Source organism: Heloderma suspectum, chromosome 2 (assembly GCF_057233095.1).
Source record: "Heloderma suspectum isolate Gila_16-S chromosome 2, 16-S_ref, whole genome shotgun sequence".
Taxonomy (NCBI): Eukaryota; Metazoa; Chordata; class Lepidosauria; order Squamata; family Helodermatidae; genus Heloderma; species Heloderma suspectum.
This window is the reverse complement of record NC_139459.1, coordinates 188,847,085-188,869,091: the sequence shown is the minus strand read 5'-3', so window position 1 is coordinate 188,869,091 and position 22,007 is coordinate 188,847,085. Positions and strand designations below refer to the sequence as shown.

General features: G+C 44.2%; 1 protein-coding gene across 3 annotated transcripts in view; it reads left to right on the top strand.

Annotated features, from left to right (window-relative positions):
- GALNT6 (polypeptide N-acetylgalactosaminyltransferase 6) overlaps positions 1-22,007 on the top strand; it is a 71,615-nt gene that overhangs the window by 42,434 nt on the left and 7,174 nt on the right. For all 3 annotated transcript variants that reach the window (XM_084836881.1, XM_084836883.1, XM_084836882.1), the window contains 5 exons: positions 9,777-9,926; positions 11,860-12,094; positions 17,489-17,606; positions 20,103-20,303; positions 21,499-21,630. In XM_084836881.1, the coding sequence (XP_084693007.1) occupies positions 9,777-9,926; positions 11,860-12,094; positions 17,489-17,606; positions 20,103-20,303; positions 21,499-21,630 (836 nt within the window). The remainder of the gene's footprint in view (positions 1-9,776; positions 9,927-11,859; positions 12,095-17,488; positions 17,607-20,102; positions 20,304-21,498; positions 21,631-22,007) is intronic.

Below are 22,007 nucleotides of genomic sequence, written 5' to 3'. Positions count from 1 at the left end.
TTCCTTTTTCTGGAAAACTTCAAGCCCCTCTCTCTTTTTCATCAAGCCTTTCCCCTCTGCCCAGGGAGAGCTCTATTGGGGGGGGGGGGTGTTAAGCAAAGTGTCCTCAGGTAGGCACCTTCCTAAATCAGTGGGTTTAGGTTTTGCAGTGTTTTGTTTTAATCCTTGTTTCACAGTAACAGCTATGCTGATTACAAAACCAGAATTAGCTTAGCATCAAACCTCTTTATGATTGAAATACCTTCTCTTTGGGGGGTATCCTAGTAAAGTTGATGCCTTAAAACCCTGACCGTTTATCTGACTGGTCAAATGCCAGCTTATATGTGACTTATGGGAAAAGACGCAGGCAGAAATATACCCCTCTTGTCTGGACTCCACTGACTGGAAGTGCTGAATCAGGGATCCCAGACTTGGAGAGTAGAATCATCTGGGTGAATGCTAACAAGCATGTTTCTAGAGTGCCTTCATGTTCTCCTGGGATGTATGCATCTTCTGCAGCTATATATAGGAAAACATGCAGCAGCCTTATACGACGTCCAGCTATTTGTCCATCTAGCCCAATATTCCCTACTCTGACTGGCAGCAACTTCTTCAAGGTCTCAAGCAGAGAATTATATTTTCCATCGCCAGCTGCCTGATATTTTTTTTAACTAGAGATTAAACCTCAGCTAGACTTTTGGCATGTAAAATGTGTACTCTGCCATGAGCTGTGGCCACTCCCCAAATTCAGTATTTATTTGCTACATTTTTTTATCCCATCATTCCTCCAACGAGTGTGGCGGACACTCCCATGTTATCTTCACAACAACCCTGTGAGGTGGGTTAGGCTGAGAGAATTATTTGATCAAGGCCACCCAGTGAGCTTTATGACTGAGTGATTATTTGAAGTTGGTTCAGCCTGCTCCTACCCAGTATACCACACTGCCTTTCACATGAGTCAAACATGAGTCTCCACCCTTGCCCCTTATCCCACCACTAATGCTGCTTGTCTTTTTCAGAGCTGAGGTTGGCTCAGTCAAGTAAATCTTAACTATTGTTTGTGTGGAATGTGTCCATTCCCCATCAGGCATTAGAAAGGACTTCAGAGTAACTGGTGATAAAGTTTCTTGCTTATTTTGTCAGATTAAGTAGATCTCACTTCCGGCAACAGCAAGCAGTTAGTTCAAAGTGAATGTGGCTTTTGGAAGACTACATTTTGAAAATTTTAATATGGTCTCTGGCCACTTTGGTTTAGCTTGAGCTTTAACTGTGCGGCTACTTTAGAGAGATTTTGGCACACAATACTGTGACAATAAATAACACTGATACTGTAGGAGTCACTGGTGTGTATTCTACTAACATGCCCGGCAGGAATGGTGAGCAACGTCCTTATCTTTGTGGGAAGGAGGGAAATTATTTGGCCAGTAAGCTGCCCTGCACGACTGCTTTTAAAATAGCTACCCTGCAAATTGGATTGAAGAGTTGGGGTATAAATTCCTAAGAGAAACAAATAAAATGGGTCTGAAGACAATTCGTATCCCAGAGCAAGGGCTGGCCCAAGACATTTTGCCACCTGAGGTAAAACAGCAAATGGTGTCCCCACCCAATCCCCTGCCAAGGTACATAGTATTTTTTATTATTATTTGTGGTATTTATATACCACTGTATAAAATAAAATATCTCAGTGGTTCACAATATTAAAATGCAATTAAAATGTACCCAAGGCTGGCCAAGTTATTTTGGCACCTGAGCCAAAAAACTTCCCACAAATGAACTCTCAGCATGGAGAAAAATGCAATACCGATACATTAAATTACCAACAATTTGCTCCCTTTCATAACACTCAAAATCCACTGTATCACTCTACCAAGCAGTAGGGCCGGCCCTGTGTAGTTCCAAGGGATCTCTTTAGGTCTCTGCCTTATCGCAGGGGGATAGATGCTTCAGCTGCCATTTGAACCTCCACAATACTCTGTGTGTATATGTGTGTGTGAGACAGAGACTGTGTGTGTGTAGGGGGGGTGCATGTATACATACACACACACACACCAAACTGATGCTCCTTGGAAAGTGCATGCATGTGTGCACAAGTTTCCCAGCTGCGTGTTGGCTTTTGAGCAGGTATGCAGAAGGTTCAGCTACTCCATCACCCTCTCCAAAGCATATGCTCAGTGAGGAGAGTTGCTCAGCTTGCCTCTGAACATTGGCTTCTGGAAGACTTAAAAATGCATATATAAGTATTAGCTGCCATGCAGTCCCTGAGAACCAATGTGAAAGAAGATTGGCTCTAAATCGCTGCAGTCAGTGAGAAGAAAGGCCAGCTTAGCTAAAAGCGTCCTCAAAATTGTTGTCACAAGACTTCTGTTACCCCTCTGAATCTTGTGTTGCAATAAATTAGATGGCTAGGAGATCATAACTTCATCCTTAAGATTACAAACATCAAATGGTTTCCACTTTCTCTCTTGGCTTTGTTTGTACTCCTTTTTTCCTGCTTGCTGTATTCATGATTGCTTTTCACTCTTTCTGTGGTACAGCTGGTTTCTTTATCACACAAGGTTAAAATTCTGGAATCATTGCATTAGAAATATAATGATGAGGACATACTGTATAGGTGACCTGTCCTTCAACACTTCTGATGGGTTTTTCTTAACATGCTGGCAAAATAACCGGTAGCCATAGAATCATAGAATAGTAGGGTTGGGAGGGGCCTACAAGGCCATCGAGTTCAACCCCCTGCTCAGTGCAGGAATCCAAGTCAGAGCATCCCTGACAGATGGCTGTCCAGCCTCATCTTGAATGCCTCCAGTGTAGGAGAGCCCACTACCTCCCTAGGTAATTGGTTCATTGTTGTATTGCTCTAACAGTCAGGAAGTTTTTCCTGATGTTCGGACGGAATCTGGCTTCCTGTAACTTGAGCCCATTATTCCGTGTCCTACATTCTGGGATGATCGAGAAGAGATCCTGCACTTCCTCTCTGTGACAACCTTTCAAGTACTTGAAGAGCGCTATTATATCTCCCCTCAGTCTTCTCTTCTCAAGGCTAAACAGGCCCAGTTCTTTCAGTCTCTCTTCATAGGGCTTTGTTTCCAGTCCCCTGATCATTTTTGTTGCCCGCCTCTGAACCCTCTCCAGTTTGTCTGCATCCTTCTTAAAGTGTGGTGCCCAGAACTGGACACAGTATTCCAGATGAGGCCTAACGAGTGCTGAGTAGAGGGGGACTAGTACTTCCCGGGATTTGGAAGCTATACTTCTATTAATGCAGCCCAAAATAGCATTTGCCTTTTTTGCAGCCACATCACATTGTTGGCTCATATTCAGCTGGTGATCTACAACAATTCCAAGGTCCTTCTCGCTTGTAGTATTGTTGAGCCAAGTATCCCCCATCTTGTAACTGTGCATTTGGTTACAAGCTAAAGTCACAGTCCCATTTTTAAGCTTAAAAAGGATTTCTGTTTAGAGGTGAAAATAAGCTAGGGGCCATTTTGTCTGATGCATGAAGTGGTCTAAGAAGCTGGTAGATACATACTGTTACACTCACCTGGTCTCTCAAAGCACTGAGAAGTTCAAGGGGTGCAGCACTTAACCCGGTTTGGTTCCCTTTGGAAAGGGGTCACTGGAGGCTTACTAACGCTTTGTAATATTTCAGTTTATTCGCAAATATGCAGGTTGAACATAGGTAGAGGCACAGCTTAGACACTTCCACAGTCAACTGAACAGTGGTGTAGTGAAGCCAGGGCTCGCAGACATGCAGCGCCAGGACTCTTTCATTAGCAGGGACTCTGATGTCACCTGCCACCCCTCTCAGACTTCCCTGTTGCCTCTGAGCTTAGCTGCAATTCTCACAGTAGGTGCTGCTAAAATACTTTTTCCCAGCAACAATATATTGTTGTGAGCGATCCCTGTGGTAATGCAAAATATTTTGGGGTGGCTTTCAGCCTTGAATGGGCAATTAAGACCTATTAGCTTTACCAAAGACTTGCTCCTGGTAGAGCTGAAAACTGCTAAAACTGGTTTGTTGATAAGGATCCACACAGCTGCCTGCATTTTTGGATGGGGGGGGCACAGAGACTCTGATGATGAGCACCTGCATTTTAACATTTAACACTGTGACACTGCGCCTGAAGTCCACTGCTCTTGCATCAGATCTCCAGGGAGACAGCCACCACCTTAAGGTGCTTACAGAGCCCAAACTCAGCTCTCTTGGGTCTCTTCCTCTGTGCCTGCCTCAAAAGCCACAGTCTCTTTGTGCACACAGATACCAGGTTTACTTCATCCTTCGCTGGAAGGAGGGGAAGGTATATCCTCTTCCCTGATGGGTTTTTCCTGTTCAGAACACCCCCAAATGGTCCAATATCGAGAAGCAATTGTTTAATCATTTAGTTTTCATGACGACACATTAATGGCTGTTTAGTTTACCTAACAAAAGGATGTGGTTGGTCAGCAGGTTGGACCATCTTTAAGCAGTCCTTCTGACCCATTAATCCTTTCCTGCCTCCATTCAGTCTTACAACAGCTGTCATGTGTATAGAAGGGAGGAGTCGCTTTTACACAGTGAAGCCAAGTGGCTAAGAAAATGCGAGAGGGGTTACCTTCTTTGCTCTCTAATATTCAGGCTTTTTTTGCTCTTTCATATTCAGTGGGTCTATAATGTCCTGCACCCCTTGTGGCAAATCCAGGGCCCTTCCTTGCATGTTCAGGTCTCTTTCTATTTTTTTTAAGTCTGTTTCTAGCTTTTTTATTTGTGATTATGTAAGGACAAAGTGTGCAAGCGGTATTGTACCAATTGCTCGGTAAGAATTTAACCGTCTTGTGTTCTGGCCAATGAGTCCAAAGGAACTGGGATAACTGATAAGCATTAATAAAGCAATTTTATTAATATTGTACTACAAATTCAATAGCTTAAACATATTTGACTATCTATAGTTAGATTATCACTGTTCTGCATTGATTCTACACATACCCGACCCTGGTATATGCCCTTAGGTCCCCTCACTACAAAATTTATGACCTGCTAGTATCTATGAGATTTTTATCCTACCCTTCCTCACAAAGGGCTCAGAATGGTATGCACAGTTACACACAACCCTTTATCCTCACAACAATCCCGTGAGGTTGGTTAGATTAAGTGATGTGTCTGGCCCACATTCTCCTGGTAGGCTTTGTGGTTGAGTAGGGACTTGAACCCAGATATCACTTGTCTTAAGTATAACATTCTAACCATGACACCATATTTGCTCTTTTGCATTTACTTGGCATCCAATAGATCAGGTTCTAGTGCAAGACAAGGTCCCCAAAGCAGCACCCGCGAGGGACCCACAAAACATTTCCCCCCGTTTTTTACATATATGTACATAGATTTCTGTATATCCATAGCAATGAATACATATGAAAAGCATACAACTTTCTATCAATTCTACATAGGCGTCAACAAAAGCAGACCAAATATCCAAATAAGAATCCTTTTGAAGGTGGCATCTATATGCCACCCGTTCAAATATTGAAAGCGTTGTCCTCAGTCCATTGTGTTATAAGAGGTGGACAGTTACCTTTCCAATGTTGTAATATCAACATTGTCAAAATGTTGACAGTTTAGCTGTCAACATTTTTACATGTTTTTTTACATGTACAAGCTGTCAACATTTTAACATGTTTTAGCTGTCAAAAGGCCATGGAGAATCCATTTACACTTACACTTTGTTAATTTCCATGAAGCAGATAAATAATTTAAAAGAGCGTGTACGTCAGTGAATATTAAAGACTGTTCCAATACAAATATTATCTGTGTAATAACCTCCTCCCCAAAGAAGCAACTACTGGACATTGCCAAACCAGATGTTTAAAAGAAACATTCGTTGTATTGCACCACCAGCAATTAGCTGAATTAGACAATCTCTTTTTAAAGATAAGTTGTGGTGTCCAGCAGACATGAAACCGACATTTTTGCTGAATAAGATGCAGCCTAAGATCCTTAGATGTAACAGGGAGATGCCAAAGCGGTGATCTACTGATTAGGCGTTTTGTGGTGGTGCAAACAACAGTTTCTCAAATTCCCAAATATGCCCACGGGTCCAAAAAAGTTGGGGATATATATATATTGCCCAGCCTCCCACACATCTATAGCCTTAAAGAAAAAAGACTCAACTTTTGTAAAAAACTTCCCACTTGAATGAGGGGAGGTAATTTTCACTATCCACAGTTGACCAACTATATTGCACTTCCAAAATGGTTAGTCTTTCAAGTGTCGCTGAACACTCAGTGTGTTCCTGCAACAGGCTAACACAGCTACCTGATCTGCAGGTTGCCTCCATTTTGTAGTTGCCACTTTCTCAGTATTGTGCTGTCACTTCCTTCCTTTCTACAGCACAACTGCCTTTCAGGTTCACAGCAAAGCTCAGTGTTACTGAAGTGCAGAAAGCTGTGAGTCTCCCACCGCAGAGACATGAACCACTTCCTGCCATGTGTTACACCTGTGAACTGTGTGGTCACCACATGTGCTAAATAAGGACTCGGCTCACATGCTAAAAGATGCTGGTGGGGTAGAGAGAAAGACTAACAATTTCCCAGCCTTGCTGCCTGGTAACAAGCAGGGTTGTTCTCTAGACTAAAGCAAGGAAGGGGGTGTAGGCAGGCAGGCAGGAGGCCACATGAAGGCCTCTTATTTGCCTTAAATATTTATTGGCAGAGGGGAGAGTTGAGAAGACATGCATTTTTCTGTTGGCTTGTGCAATTCAAAAGTGCTCTGTTCCACAGTGCCATGAGTTGCTTTCTTCTTCTTCTTCTTCTTCTTCTTCTTCTTCTTCTTCTTCTTCTTCTTTTAATTTATGCAGAATATACAGGAAATTCTGGGAAAAGGAGAATACGTAGGGGGGAAAAGGAGGGAAAAACCAAGCAGGATTGTGACATTTTAACTATGAATGTTCCTGTTTATAACATCAGGGGGAAAGCATCAGGGTGAACCCTATCTCGAAATTTATTGTTCCAAAACTTAATAAACAAATACAATTTTTGTATAAATTTTTAATTATCTGCATTATGCTACCCCTCTTATAAATTGTTAGATTAGTGAAAAGACCCCTCTTATAAAATAAGTTGGTTTTGTGAGGAGAGCCCCCTCCCATCTTTTTCTAAAACAGGGGTAGCCACCCTTTTTTCTGCCAAGGGCTGCGTTCCTTCATGAGTCGGGGCTGCATTTCAGTGGTGAGCAGGGCCAGAGCCAAAAGTGGGTGGGTCAATCTTTTTCTCTTTCTGCCACCCACTTTTCTGTCTCTCCCTCTTCCTTTCTGTCCAGCAGGCTGCCAGGGAAGGGACAGATTGCTCTTGCCAGAGGCCTGAACTGATCACACACAGAGGGCTTTTGAAATTAGGCTGAGGACCACAGGTTGTGCGCTCCTGTTTGAAACCATTCCGTAAGGCTAGGTAATCCTGTTCCTTTCGATTGTGCAATACCTATTCCAATGGGAATATCTTTATATGCACGCTTAAAAACTGTGTTGGGCAAAAGTATTTGAATAAACCTCTAGGGTGACCACAGGATATTAGAGTAGTATAGACTAGTGGTTCCTATGGATGTTTACTCAGATGTAAATCCCACTGTATTCAAGGGAGACTGTTCCTTACTAAGGCTTCAATCTTATTCACATTTACCTGAGAGTAAGCACCAATGAAAACAAGATGACTTAATTCTGACTGAGTAGATATGTATAGGATTGCACTGTAAGTGTGTTTTAAGATTGCAGCCTAAGAGACTGAGCTACAAACAAGGGTTCTTGGTTCTGTCATGAATTCACAAGGGTGGACTCAGGTAAGCCACCACTTTAAAGCCTCTGCTCCCCATCTGCAATATCGGGGTGATAATAGCGATGCTACCTTATCAGAGTTAGTGCAGGGTGGGGGCACTTTAATAATCTCTATGTTCAGCATGTTTATATGGAAGCTTATATTAAAGTTCCATTGAAATCAATGGGACTTTCTTCCAAGTAACAGCCAATATAGATGCAGCAAGTCGTCTGGAAGTTGTTTAAAAAACAAGACCCCTCTTGGGATTCCAGTAGCAGATTTAAAGGGCTCTTTACCCATTCACTGGCTCTCATCTGGACATCAGCACAGAGTGTGTCCAGCATGCTGACACTGATCATGTGGATATCAGTGCACAGATTAAGAGCCCCTTTTGAACATGGAACTGACCATGTGGAACATTAATATGGGTCAGTGCTTTTGAGCAGTGACCATGAGCCCATCATCAATTATAATGTGGCCCCTGGTGTCAGACACCTGGTGTGCTCTGGGCCACACAGTCGATTTCTTTGCTCCACCTTGAAGCCACGTCAACTCTGATTCAAAACAATGGGCTCTCTGCTTCTCTGGAAAACATACTGATGCTGGATCAATCAGTAGATGCCAACATGCAACTTCTGTCTTTTCCTGCCCCTGAGTCAGAAATTTGATCTTCACCCAATAGCCCATTGGTAACATTATACAGTTCTCACATCCGCTTATGGCTCAGTTTGGCCCAGCTGCATGCATCGAGTCATTCCCTCCTCCTACCGCTTCCTAATCTTCCCAGTTTGCCTGGTCTAGTGCTCCTCACCATTCATAAATACCTATGTTTAGGCCTGATTACAGAATTATTGAGAAAGGAGTGAAATAGGGAGGAGGCAGGCAGAAGGTACATTGGGATCTACTGGTGGATCTCTGTGTGATGACATCTGCTGCATTTTGGCAAGGTTTTCTGGCTACCGATAGTTTAACAAGTGCAATTGCAAGGTTTCTTGTTTTAATTAACTGACATGGTTAGCCTTGGGTTAATCTAGCCTTGCAAATAAGCCCACACAAGTTACTGGCCTGCAAAAACATTTACTAGCCTGCTCGGGGTGGAGAGGTGGAGAGCTCCATCTCTCTTGCATCAGCCTGCTGCATTTCCCTGCTGGGCATGGAGTAGTAGGCTTCCCTCCTTTGGCAGCCCACTTGGTTTCTGTGCTGGGTTCAGCAGAGTTGGTGCTCTGTCCCTCCTCTGCCTGTCTGTTTGGAATTCCCTACAGTTGCCTGCATGCAACTCCTTGTTGCCTGTGGCTGCCAGGCGAGTGCTTACATTCATGGTTTGCCCATCACAACTACCCAGGTCGTTTTTTTTAAGTCTTGAGCAAGTGAGCATGCTGGTTCCTGGCTGCCCGATCATTCCCACTGCAAATGAATGGAGCTGAACAACCCAGGGACTCTTCATCCCTGGGTTGTTTATCATGCTGTCTGCATGAGAAACTCTGGGTTGTTGTGGGAGAGACATTCCAGAGTTGAACCCCGTGGTTAAACATGTGGGCCTTTTTAATAATCTGCTCTGAGAGCGTTTTGTATTTATTCACAAAATTTGAGGTAAATCTTGCTTACAGCACAATCTTGTGTACGTCTATTTGGAAGTAAGCCCCACTGAGTTCAATGAGTCTTGTTCCCAAGTCAGTATGCATACTTGAGAGTAAGCTTCATCAGACTCAGTGGGATTTGCTTCTGAGCAAACCTGCATAGGATTGCACTGTTCGATCGACTTACAAACATTGGTACTTTCTCCTCTCTTCCACACCCCCCCGTCACCCCTTGCCCTGTCCGTCACAAACTGAGTCCATGACCATGTTTTTGTTTGTTTTGTTTTCTAGCAAAAAGGAAACATTGTTAACTTTTTTTTATTAAACCAATGTTTAAACTTCCCCCCAGTGTGCTCAGAATCCCGGCTCTCATATCGTTCCTTTTCCATGCAGTTGCCAGACTTTGAGCATTACACCCTTCTAACTCCATATATTCTGTTCCAGACTACTTGAAAGACGAGTTAGACAACTATGTGAAGCAATTGCAGATAGTGAAGGTCGTCCGACAGCTGGAAAGGAAGGGTTTAATAACAGCCCGGTTGCTTGGTGCCAGCGTTGCTACAGGAGACGTGCTGACTTTCCTGGATGCTCACTGTAAGTAATAACTCTCTCTGCTTGCTGTTAAGTACAGTCTTTGATGTTGGACTTAGAGATGCCAGTATTTCCAAGACTGACATTTGTTTCTTGACATACAGTTCACACATGCACACGTATTTGTTGATTGCTGTATCACCGGAGCAGGTTCCTCCATATTCACCACTTGATGAATGCAGTGTTAAATAATGAACTACATGTGTGAATGGACTATGGCAGATCTAACGACATAAGCAAAGAAAATTCACAAATTCAGTTGCCACTAATCAAGTGTAGAGGAACCAAGGGATTTACTTGCATATGTCAACCAGCCCTTGGTGGCTGGCATCTGAATGTGTGACTGGCCTCCACTGAAGAGTGTGTGTGTGCTGATGCAAAGCAATAGGACTGTCTGAAATAGCTCACGTACACATGCATATTCATCACTTGATGATCAAATGTAGAGAAATCAAGTTCTGTACGTGTATGTGTGAACATGGTCTTTTCTTGGGGCATATCCTGATTTTTCAATCCTCTTGTTAATTGGGCAGATCAAAAATACAGCACGTAACAAATAATATGCATGTAACTCAAATCAGATTCACTTGATTGCCAGAAATTTTCAGTGTGCAACTCCTTTCTACTGCAATCCATTCCTTCCCACCCTCCATTCCTCCACCGAGCCCCATACATTTTCCCCATGTTACGAATTCCGCTACGTAAAAATTACTCAATGTTTGCAGTGTGATGAACTTAGGTGACTGTGTCCTGAATTCGGAAAATTACACACATATTTTGGTTTTAGTTTATCTTTTTCAAATAAAATGTTCACGTGAAGCTTGGCTTTCTTAGGTATGCAATGTGGTCATGCCTGCCCTGGCTATCACTGACAAAGTGTCTGTAAGAGAGGACCTTCTGAAGCCGGCTAAGAAGTGGTTGTTTTAAAAAAGAGGGATGTAATTGCCATGATTATCCCACAGTGCATGGTAGATGGTAGACCTGGTCCTTCAGTTGGTGTGCAAGCAGCTGTGGGTGGGATTTGGCAATGGAAGTGATTTCACAAATGGGAGTGTGCAAATAACAGTGCCTGGTGTGGCTTGATAACGGTTTCAGAGGCCTTCCAGGTTGTGCTAAATCTTACTATTGGAGCTCAAGGAGACCTCCATACAGATACAGTACAATCATCTCAGTGTGTGTCATGATCTCACAGGGGCTTCTGTAATCACAGGAATGGGCAACTTCAGGGACTCTGGGGGGCCATTTTCCACCCGCTGGGGGCCACAGTCCTGCTGCTGCATGCTGCCAAAATTTGGTGGCAAACCACCAATTGTTTTGCTGCTGCCACCACTGCAGCAAATTTGGGTTGGGGGAGTAGGGGGATGCACTTAAGGCCGGGGGTGGGGAGTGGGGGGAATGTTGCCTTCCCCTCGTATATATTGTATAATAAGGTCTCCAATGCATTGCATAGTGATGTTAATTGAAGCCACCACTAGAGGCCACTGTGCATCTGCAATGAGGCCTAGTGGGCACTTGGGCCCTATTTGGGACCCTGGACTTAGTATTCCAAGATACTACTGGTTTCCAGGTAAAAAAAAAAAACTGGAACCGTGAGAGGAGTCCAGATTTGAAATTGCAGTTTTGTGGATGCAGTTCTGACCTGGTGGACAAACAGATACTGAACCTTTTTAACAAAAGCCAGTTCTGTGTTCATCTCCATGGTGAAGTGATCAGTTGCTCTGTGTAATCTGGGGAGGGGGGAAGATAAGGGAAGTGGTTGTGTGCGTCAATCTCTCTTTTCAGGGAAGACGTTATCAAGGGGAAAGCATCTGTGGAAGGATGGAGGAGGCAGAAAAGACCCAGGAAAATGTTCGGAGCAGCAGCATTTTGGAAACAGGAAAATGTTTGTGTGGAGGCAACATCAGATGACGTGGCTGTTCACTGTCTCTTTTCTTAGGTGAATGTTTCCACGGGTGGTTAGAGCCTCTGTTATCGCGAATTGCAGAGGAGCCCACAGCTGTGGTCAGTCCAGACATCACGACCATTGACCTGAACACCTTTGAGTTTTCCAAGCCAATTCAATACGGGAAGGTGCACAGTCGGGGTAACTTTGACTGGAGTCTGACTTTTGGATGGGAGTCCATCCCTCAACATGAGAGGCAGAGAAGGAAAGATGAGACTTATCCTATCAAGTAAGTCCATGATGAAAGCACCTTTTGATACACCGTTCTTTCTCTAGAGTGGAGGGAAAGAATGGGTCAGAGGGAAGGAACTGTATTAAGCTGAATTGTTGTATATTTTCCAGAAACATCAGGTTTAATAATTGAGGTAAATTACTGACATTCTCCCTTTAAAAGCCATAGTAGAGTTTTGATCACTGTAATAAAAAAAAAACCAAACTGGATCACATTTCAGCATGTGCTACAAGTATGGAGCCATGAGTTTTGTCTGGCTCTAGATTGCCTGAGTGTTCCAAGAGCAACCCTTTTGATCCTCCCAGGCCCCTTATTGGCACTCAGTACCATTGACCATGGCATCCTGCTGGGTCACCTGAGAGGGATAGATTTATGGGATGCTATTCTTCAGTGGTTCCATTCATTCTCGGAGTGTCAGCCCCAGGAAGTGGTGCTGGGAGACTGCTGTTCCACTCCATGGCCTTTGGCCTTAGGAGCCTCATTCCATCTTGTCTCAGGGCCAAAACAGGCATTCCAAACACACTTCACGTGTGTGTTTGGCAGCTATGACTTTTTTTCATTTTTACTTTAGAGTATGTACAGAGGACCAATCTGGATTGGGACTCTAGTGTGGGGGGTAGGGGGGCCTTTAAGACCTGGATTGGGCCCTGTGTTTACACTACAGTAAGAGTAAAAAAAAAAAAAAAAAGATGTAGCTGTCTGACAGATTTAAAGTAATGTCAGTTTTGGCCTTTATGCTATTCAATATCTATGTAAAACTGCTGGGAAGAGGTCATCTGCAGGTTTGGGCAGAGGTGTCCTCGACATGCAAATGATGCACAGTTGTGTCTTTCATTTCTATCATCTAATCACAGGGAGGCAGTGGAAATGATCACTCTCTGTCTATTACCCCACGCTAGCTCTCTTGCACAAGCTGCTCTCCATGAGGTAGGAGCTGCTGCTTGAGAAAGCATAAAGAAGGCCATTACAGTAGGCCACTGAAGCCAAACCTGAATTCAGGCATGGTCTGAACGCACATGAGACAGCCACCTTGCTAAGCTAAGCAGGTCTAGGTCTGGTCAGTGCTTGGAGGGGAGACCACCTGGGAACCACATGTAGCCACCTTGAGTTCCAAGATGGAATATAAATGAAATTAATAATAATTAATAATAATTAATCTTGCTCATTGAGTCTGTGGCTGTGTGAACACACCTTTTTGCAACTTAGGCAGGCCCCCAAGGTGGGGAGGGGGAATGGGACGTTGAAAGGATGGGTGTATCCTCCTTCAGTTTTGAGTGAAGGGGGGTCATTATGAACTTCATTCCTACAAATGAAAGGAGTTATTACATCTCCTCAGGCTCCAGACAGGTTGTGCTGTTTTGTGAAGCTTCTCATTAAGAAGGCAATTGTTTCCTTTCATCTTTTGCACTTTATCTTAAATCCAGTCATTTCAATGCATTCCAGATGCCTCTTCTGCTTTTTAAAATCTGACCATTATATTTAGTTTTAACAAAACTTAACAAAGAAGACTTCTTATATTGTAAGGGGAGCAGGAGCAGGCCGAGCAGATGACACATTCAACTGAAGCCCATTTCAGACGCAATGCTGAACTGTGGTTTAGTGTTGCATGTACAAACGCCAGCAAACCTTGGGCTTTTCCTCCTCCTCCAGCACGGCCTCCACTTCTGCGTTTAAACTAATTTGAGTTCCTTGTTGCTTCAAACTCAAGGGAACTCTATAAACTAGCCAGTTACCCAGGGTTTGGACATAACGAGGAACTTGGGTGCGTTTTAAAATGTATTTCCATTCTCCTCTTTGCAGCTTCCCCAAAGGAGAGGGAAGGGAGGACTGCTGCATGTGTGTGTGTAATGCTAAACCATAGTTTGACGCCAAGTCCGAAAGGTGCCAGAATCTTGTCGTCTTAGTCTGTATGCTGGGATGGGAAACCTGCAGCCTTACAGGTGAAGTTGGACTACATCTCCCTTCAGCCCCAGCCAGCATGGCTAATGGTCAGGGGTTATGGGAGCTGTAGTCCAATAACAGGTTCCCCACCCCTGCTGTAGACAGATGATAGCTTATGGAAAAGTTGGAGGGTTATATTGTATACCACAGGCGTTGACTGTTCTATTCTTTTCTCTTTTTTTCTATCCTGCAACGGTCACCAGTCTCCATAGCGCTTCAAGCTGATAAAATTAGCTCTACCTGCATAACCTACATCATTGCAACAAATGGGTAGATGTTTTTGGTGTGACTCTGTCTACTTCTTGAGTAGTATCCATAAGCAGTAATGGACTCCCTCCCCTAACCCAGTGCCTAGAGTATATACATACCCCAACAACAGGTGCCATTTTGGATCTGTATTAAGTGTTCTTTGTTTTGTTTTAAACATGTTAAATATTTGAAAGGATGAACGCTTACCTGCATATATGCATGTGTGTCTCGTTAAAATGAAGGAGTTGTGCCAGGCCAACTCTTGAGATGAGAAATGAAAGCGGGGATGCGAGCCGCAGGGGGACTTGGTCAGTGCTGGGAAAAGCGGCTGCTCTTCCGAGTGCAGCATGCACCACCCCCATGGGGACGATGCGCACTTAGCGAAGCCGAGGACTCAGCTTCTGCTCGGTCCTTTCGCACAGCGCATACCACCCCTATGCACATTGCATGAAGCCAGGAACTCATCTAGTGCTGGAAGGAACAGCTGCTCCTCCCAGTGCCTGATCCCCTTTCTTTGTGCTGAGAGAGGCACAGGATCCCATGTCTCTTTCAGCACAGAGAAAGGCAAAAGAGGTGGGGAGGTGGAGCAATGATGTTGGTGGGCGTGGCTATGTCCAGTGCCATTGCCAGCCTGCAGAGGGTCAAGTGGGACTGCAGTTCGGCCCCCACCCAAAAACAGTTCTGCATCCCTGGTCTACACAGACTGACAGTGTCTCTCCTGGTTTTCAGACGGGAGTCCTTCTCACCTCTACCTGGAGGTACTGGGGACAGAACCAGGGACCTTTTAAATACAAAGCACTGCGCCATTATGGTCCTTCTCATTAGGTCACCCCTTCCTTGTGCAGTCATCAAGTGATGAATGTACATGTGTGACCTAGGCCTGAGTCTTGAACATGTAAAACAAGCCAGCCGTTTATGCAGTGTCAAGGGCTAGGCGACAAAAGTCGCGTAAATGACGTGTGCCTTTGCCATATGTGTGTACCCCAGAATGTGCTTGTGTGTGATCCATTGATCACACATAATGTGATTGTGTGAACAATGAATGTTCATTGCTAGACAATGAACACAGAGCATATTCCGCCCATACAACAGCAGCAACTGTCATGCAGCATATAATTAAGTATTGATTTCATTTCTATACCTCCCAATAGCCGAAGCTCTCTGGGCGGTTCACAAACAAATATAATACTGAAAACATTTGGAAAATGGTTGGAATAGGGATAATAGTCATTCTCACCAAGAACCCCTGATAACTATAATTCTGTGAGGGCCAGAGTTGAAAATCTCTAATGGAGAATCCTCAGAAACGTCAGTTGCCGGAATCTTTTGTGGAGAACCATGCCGGTAAGCTTGCATAAAACCAATATATAGTTGTGGTGTAGATATCCCCTTAGTCCACCACATTCTCCTTCTTCACCCCCCACCCCCACTTCAGAAAAACAAGAACTAAGGTGATCTACCTCCTGGTATGTCATTGGGATATAAGGATTGTAAAGCACTTTGTATGCCCAAAGTTCTTAGAGACACAATGGCAGGATTTTTGTTTTGTTTTTGCTGTACAAAAGCAGGATAATGAGGGCCATGACATGAAAGAACCAGGGTTTGTTCCATTTCTTTCAAACTCTGCCAGCCTCTTGTCTGTTTTGGCAATGGGCAGCTGCAGAGTCATTAAGGTAACCAGTATCCCAACCTCTTAAAGCTTGAAACGGCCTTGAATTCATAAAGTGGAAGACATTTAATACCGGCCCTTTGGCCCTCGTCCTTGCGATAGGGAGACAAAATCCCGTTCCTTTGGCCTCAAGTACAGCTCCTCTTTGTGCAAAGGTCAGACAGGAGACTGTTCTGCCCCAATGAAAAGGGGGAGGGGATTCCTTTTTGTTGCTTAGTTTGAGGGGGAGAGAGGCTGGAATCTTGGCCTGTCAGCAGCTCCTAATCTCCGCTGGCCCCCTTGGTAAGAAAAGAGCTGTGTTTCAGAGAAAGCCTTGTCAAAGCAAGTTTTCGGCTCCGATCTCCACTTCTCTCCTCTTAAAAAACAAAAGGCTCTGAGGTAACTGATTTATGAAAGCAGGGCAGATTGAGCTTTTCCATCTCCAAGTACTCTTATTTCTGGCCCGGCAATATGCATTTACGGTAATGATACCCAAGGCTGAATAAAGGCCCTGTCTGCTTCTAAACAGCTCTCAGTAAAGCTCCTAATGAAGAAGCTCTATTCTAAGCACTGTGGCCGTTTCTACAGCTTTTGATGTGATCAGCCAAGGCATGCCTCAAATTCTCTTCCTTGGCTCTTCCTGCCCCCACCCCCCAACAATTCTGGGCCCAGCTGCTTACCTTCCTCAGGTAAGAGATCGAGCTACCTGTCAACCACAGAAATGTTTGGTTGAAGAAGAGAGAAACAAGGGACAAAAATGCCCAGCCGTGTTTTGGGCTCCAGCTCCTCCACCCCTTGAGTCTTGGAAGCAAAATGAATTTATGCAAGTTTACTTTGTAGTTTTAGTTTCAACAAAGAGCTTGGGGATCTTGTGTGCGTGCATGTTTGTAATACACATACGCACGCACGCACACCTTTTGTTGTTTGTTTAAGATAACTTACAATAAAAGAAAATTAACATATGGCAAAGCTAAGGTGTTTTTTTTTCCTAAGGTGACTGAAAAAGTTTTCAGGGGTGACTGGAAAAGGTTCTATGCTCCAACTGCAGATCTTTAAAGGTTCTGCAGAAATCTAGTAAGAATTGGGAAAATAACCTCCCCGCTCCCCGTGATTTTGTCCCTGAGGCTGGAGCACCACCTCTTGGACAGCTGGCTAGTCCGTGGTTCCTGACTCTTAGCAGCAGCAGTGATGACTGAAGAAGAGCAGGGATAGTGTTGTTAAGTGTTAGTTCTGTTATATTTATTTAATGTTTTATTACTTTATTTTAATAATTAAAATAATTATTTTAATTAATAATTTATTTTATTTTTTATTCCGTAGCTCAAAGCAGCTTGCAACCTCATTAGTTTCTTGGATGGAAGCTCTCCCCCCACCACCCCAGGGCACCACATGTAAGAGCGGGATATAAATAACCAAAAAAACAAATTTCAGGAATTTCAGAGAGGAGAAAAAATGCTGATGGACTGCAAGAGCACCGACTTCAGTTTCCCATTCAGCCAATACAGGCCTTGCTGGGGTTTGCATAACGTTCTTGTGATTCTCACTTTTTGCAGGACCCCCACATTTGCAGGTGGCCTCTTTGCCATCTCCAAGTCCTATTTTGAACACATCGGTTCCTATGACGACCAGATGGAGATCTGGGGAGGGGAGAATGTGGAGATGTCCTTTCGGGTAAGAAGGAAAGGTACAATATACCACTTGCAGTATAGCTACAGATGGTCCACATACCTTGCAACTATACCAATATTTACATTATAAGGCATTGATTGATTGATTGATTGACACATGTTTGCACCGGTTGGAATAACCCTTAGTGTTTGATACATCAAAGCCTTCAAGCAAACTTACACAGCTGTTAGAGTTGGACATGTTGCACCCACCCTGTCTGATGAAGCCGTGCTCACTGGCATCCCTAGGCGCAGCCGCTGCCATGATGCACCCCTATAACCCCCGAGCCATGAGTCTGTCCCCTCCATTTCCCTGAGGGGGGCTGCCCCACAGCAGCAGGGAGGGGGCAGGCATATAACTCTGTCCCTCAACCTGCTAATCTCCCCTGGCTTCAAACTGGACTGCAAAGTGATGTGCTGGTCAGGGAAGTCTTCTCCTAGTGGCTGAAGGTGTCACTGCAGGCTTCAACCAGATGGAAATATTTTAAAAAGTTTAATTTAATTAATGTGTTTTAAAAACAAAACAACCCCAAGGTGCACACCCCTAGCATCTTCTAAATATGCATGCTAACTTTCAGGAATTTAGGTTTCACGGTCTTGGCACTATGGCGCTAATGGACGAACAGGCCAACAGACGCACATCCTTCAGTAGTAGTAGATTTTTCCCATTTTTGCTCTCTGAAAATGCAATCCTCAGTGGTGGGTGAGAAGTTGTTTTCAGTTAACTTGCCTTGTTTGCTGGTTTTCAGGATTTCTGATTTAGTTTGAGGATTCAGTGAATTTGGTGTGGGGGTTTTGCCACTTGAGAAATCGAGGCTAAAGTATAAGATCTTGAAAACAGCCTGAAAACTATGAAAGCTTTGCGGTGAAAACCTACAACATAACATAGTGGCGGTTGTACTTCATTTTCTGCTGATATTTTGAAGATGCTTTAGGACCTTATTTGCTCTCATTTTATTTTATTACATTTTTATTTCATCCTTCCTTTAAAAAGCCCAGGGAGGCCTACACGGTTTTCTTCCCCTTCCAGTTTCATCCTCACAACAGCCCTGTGAGGTAGGTTAGGCTGAAAGATGGCTGAGCAGGACCCTGAATCCAGATGTTTTTGGTCGAAGCCCAACACTGTAGCCATTAAACTGCACAGGTTTATGTGTACCTGTGAAGCTTAAAAAAAAAAAAAATGCTGCTTCAAATATTGCTGCAGTCTGTTTACATTTTGTTTTGATTTATATTGTGTTTACACTGCTGAATGCTAATTATGCTTAAATGGCAGTAATGTGATGTGGAGTAGCAGTAACTGTGATGCACACTTAACTTACTGCAAGGGCAGACTACGTTGTGGCTTCTTCCCATGTCACCACAGCATTGTTAAAAGCCTGGAACCCCACAACGTGGGGCTAATCGCAGAGGTCCTTCCCATATTCATTCCCCAGGGAGGAAGGCCCTGCACAATTTGTCTTTGCCCTCTGGTTCCAAACTTCCAAATGTGAATGGTGCCTCATGGAAAGAAGCCACAGAGAAGCCATTTGCTGTGATGAAATGAGAGGTCCCCATGGGCTACTGCTACGTGGAGATGAACCAGTTGCTTCCATGTACTGGGGTTCCCCACACAGCTGCTATAAAATCTGTAAACTGCTTTTCGCCCAATTATGAGTAGAGTCTCCATGTCCAGCACTGTCCAGTTGTGGTGGCTACTGGTGCTGGTGTGAATACTCTGTGGAGTAGCAGACATTAAGAACCTGTACTAAATTTGAACACGGCAAGCGCATCAACTGCACATGATTGCAAAATCTTAGGATTTTAATAATAACAATAATAACAATATTTTATTTTTTTTAATGGTAAAATATCTAGAGAAATTTATTTTATGAGGGTTCAGTAAAGATGGATGGATGGATGGATGGATGGATGGGAAAGGTGTAAAAGAATCTGGGATCCTGCACACATTAAAATTAATACACCATGTGAAGGAAAGGGATGAATTAAAAAATGTATCAGGTGGGGGAGCTATTTGTGATTATTATTGCAATGAAAAACTTTGATGATGATCATGTGGACCCTCTATATAGTGGTCTCACTTATATAAATGCTAATTTTTAAAGTCTCGTGTGAAAAGCAGCTTTCACATACTAAGTGCTGTGTGGAGTGCCACCATGTGGCTGCAAGGAAAAGGATGAGCTGGAATAAGAGTTCCTAAGTGAGACCAAGGATCTCCGATTAAGGGTTGCAGCTTCATGAGTGAGCACGCACGCACACGCACAGTATCTATATCTGTCTACGACAGCTTCCATCCAGGTGGAGGAAGGTGATTTTCTGAGGGGGAAGAAGGTTAAAAATCCTCCCTCCGTACCATGGTCCTGATTCCCTCCCCAGTTTGTTTTTAAAGTGAGAAGTGGGAAGTGTACATTTCACAGATTTTTTTAGATGGCCCAGATGGGCTCTATCTTTCATGTCAAGGTTTGTGGTTCTCTCTGGGCATGGATGGCACTCTTTTCCACAGGTCTGGCAGTGTGGGGGTCAGCTGGAGATCATTCCTTGCTCAGTGGTTGGCCATGTGTTCCGTTCCAAGAGTCCTCACACCTTCCCGAAAGGGACTCAAGTAATCTCCAGGAACCAGGTGCGCCTGGCAGAAGTCTGGATGGATGACTACAAGGAAATCTTCTACAGGAGGAACCAGCAGGCCTCTCAGATGGCTAGAGAGGTATTACGCTGGGGTGGGGCAGGGGGGGCGACATATTCGGAGCCAGAGGTTGCCTTGGCCCCTGCAGGACCCTTTGTGGACTGCATGAATAGGCAGGGCTGGTGATTAGTGGTGCAGCAGTAGGTGGGGCCAGGACACTTGCGTGAACGCACACATTCTCTCTCACAGTCATATACCCATTCAGACCCACATACACCAATTCTGTCTGTCTGTCTGTCTCTCTCTCTCTCTCTCTCTCACACACACACACACACACACACACACACGACCAGGATACTATTAGCAGCAGGGAAACAGCAATCTTGATGAGGATTGCTGAGAGGGGCAAGATTGGAGCCATTACCCTTTCCCCCACCAGCAATCCAGACAAAGATCACTGTTGCCCCACTGCTGATGGCAGCGAGGAAATAGTGATCTGTTCCCCGCTACCCGGCTGATCAGCTGGGCGGAAGGGGAGAGTAGGCGGAGCTCCATGGGCCACACAGAGAGCAGTCAAGGGCTAATATGTGTATTAAAGCAACGTTCCTTGAAAGTTGTCTCTGAAGAGTTAAAAGCTCCTGTTGCGTTTTTATTTAGAGTTCCATAGAACTTATTCTCCTTTCTCTATATAGAGGCAGAGCCCAATTAATGTGTAGTGAAGAGGGTCTCAGGCATAATTGTAGGGAACCTTGCCAAGGCAAGAAAAATCACCTGTGTGAACATTTCCCAGCCACTGTTCCAACAGCTGGGGGGCGGGGGGGAGGCTTCAGTCACTGAGAGTTTCTCCATTTCTAGTACCCAGAGTGCACTGCCATAAACTCACAGTAGCAGGGGAGACCTGCTGGAGGCTTGCCATGTGGTGTGTGGGACCTCCTCTCAAGAACAACCAGTATCCTAGAAGGGAGAGCAGTCTTGAGGATCTAAGACTTTGGAGACTCCAATATGGGTCCCATCCTTGGAAGCCAGTTCCAAGGTGTGGGTCTTGGCAGGATCTGGCTTGGATTTAATCCCTGGATTAAGCCAATCCAAGAATGAAGAAAGTTAAGAATCTGTTTCAAAGTAATCCTTCTATAGGGATTAAGTAATTCTCCTTTAGGGATTAAGTCATCCTCCCTGTAGGGATTAGGTGGGTTCTATGGAACAGTGGGTTTGGGGGATGCTACCATCTCCTTTTTGTGATCTAGTTTTTAACACGCACATGCTGTGGCTTTGTCAGAAAACATATGGAGACCTCACTGAGCGGCTGGAGCTGAAGGAGCGGTTACATTGCAAAAACTTCACCTGGTATCTACAAAGCGTTTATCCAGAGATCTTCATCCCAGACCTTACCCCAGCTTTCTTTGGAGCCGTAAGTGCAAATGTGACTTGTTCCTTGCTTTTCTCATACATAAGAACTGTCTTGTCAGGTCAAAGCAACTAGCCTAGTTCTGTGTCTCCAAACAGTGGCCAGCCAAATCACCCAAGAACTTGTGAGACGTAATAGGGTGGCTACTCATCCCAATCCAGAAAAAAACATTACAAGATTTCCACTTGACATTTCTATTCGTCATTTGATTGATAATGTATTCTGGAGTGAGAACTGAAAACCATTCCCTCAGAATTCCATGTGTGTTCCAAATCCGGATCATAGGCATGTAAAATGTACATGTATAAATGTTTTCGTTGCTTATATATAAATGTGCATTTCCCACATTCCACCCCAACTAACAGGAGTTAGTTTTGATG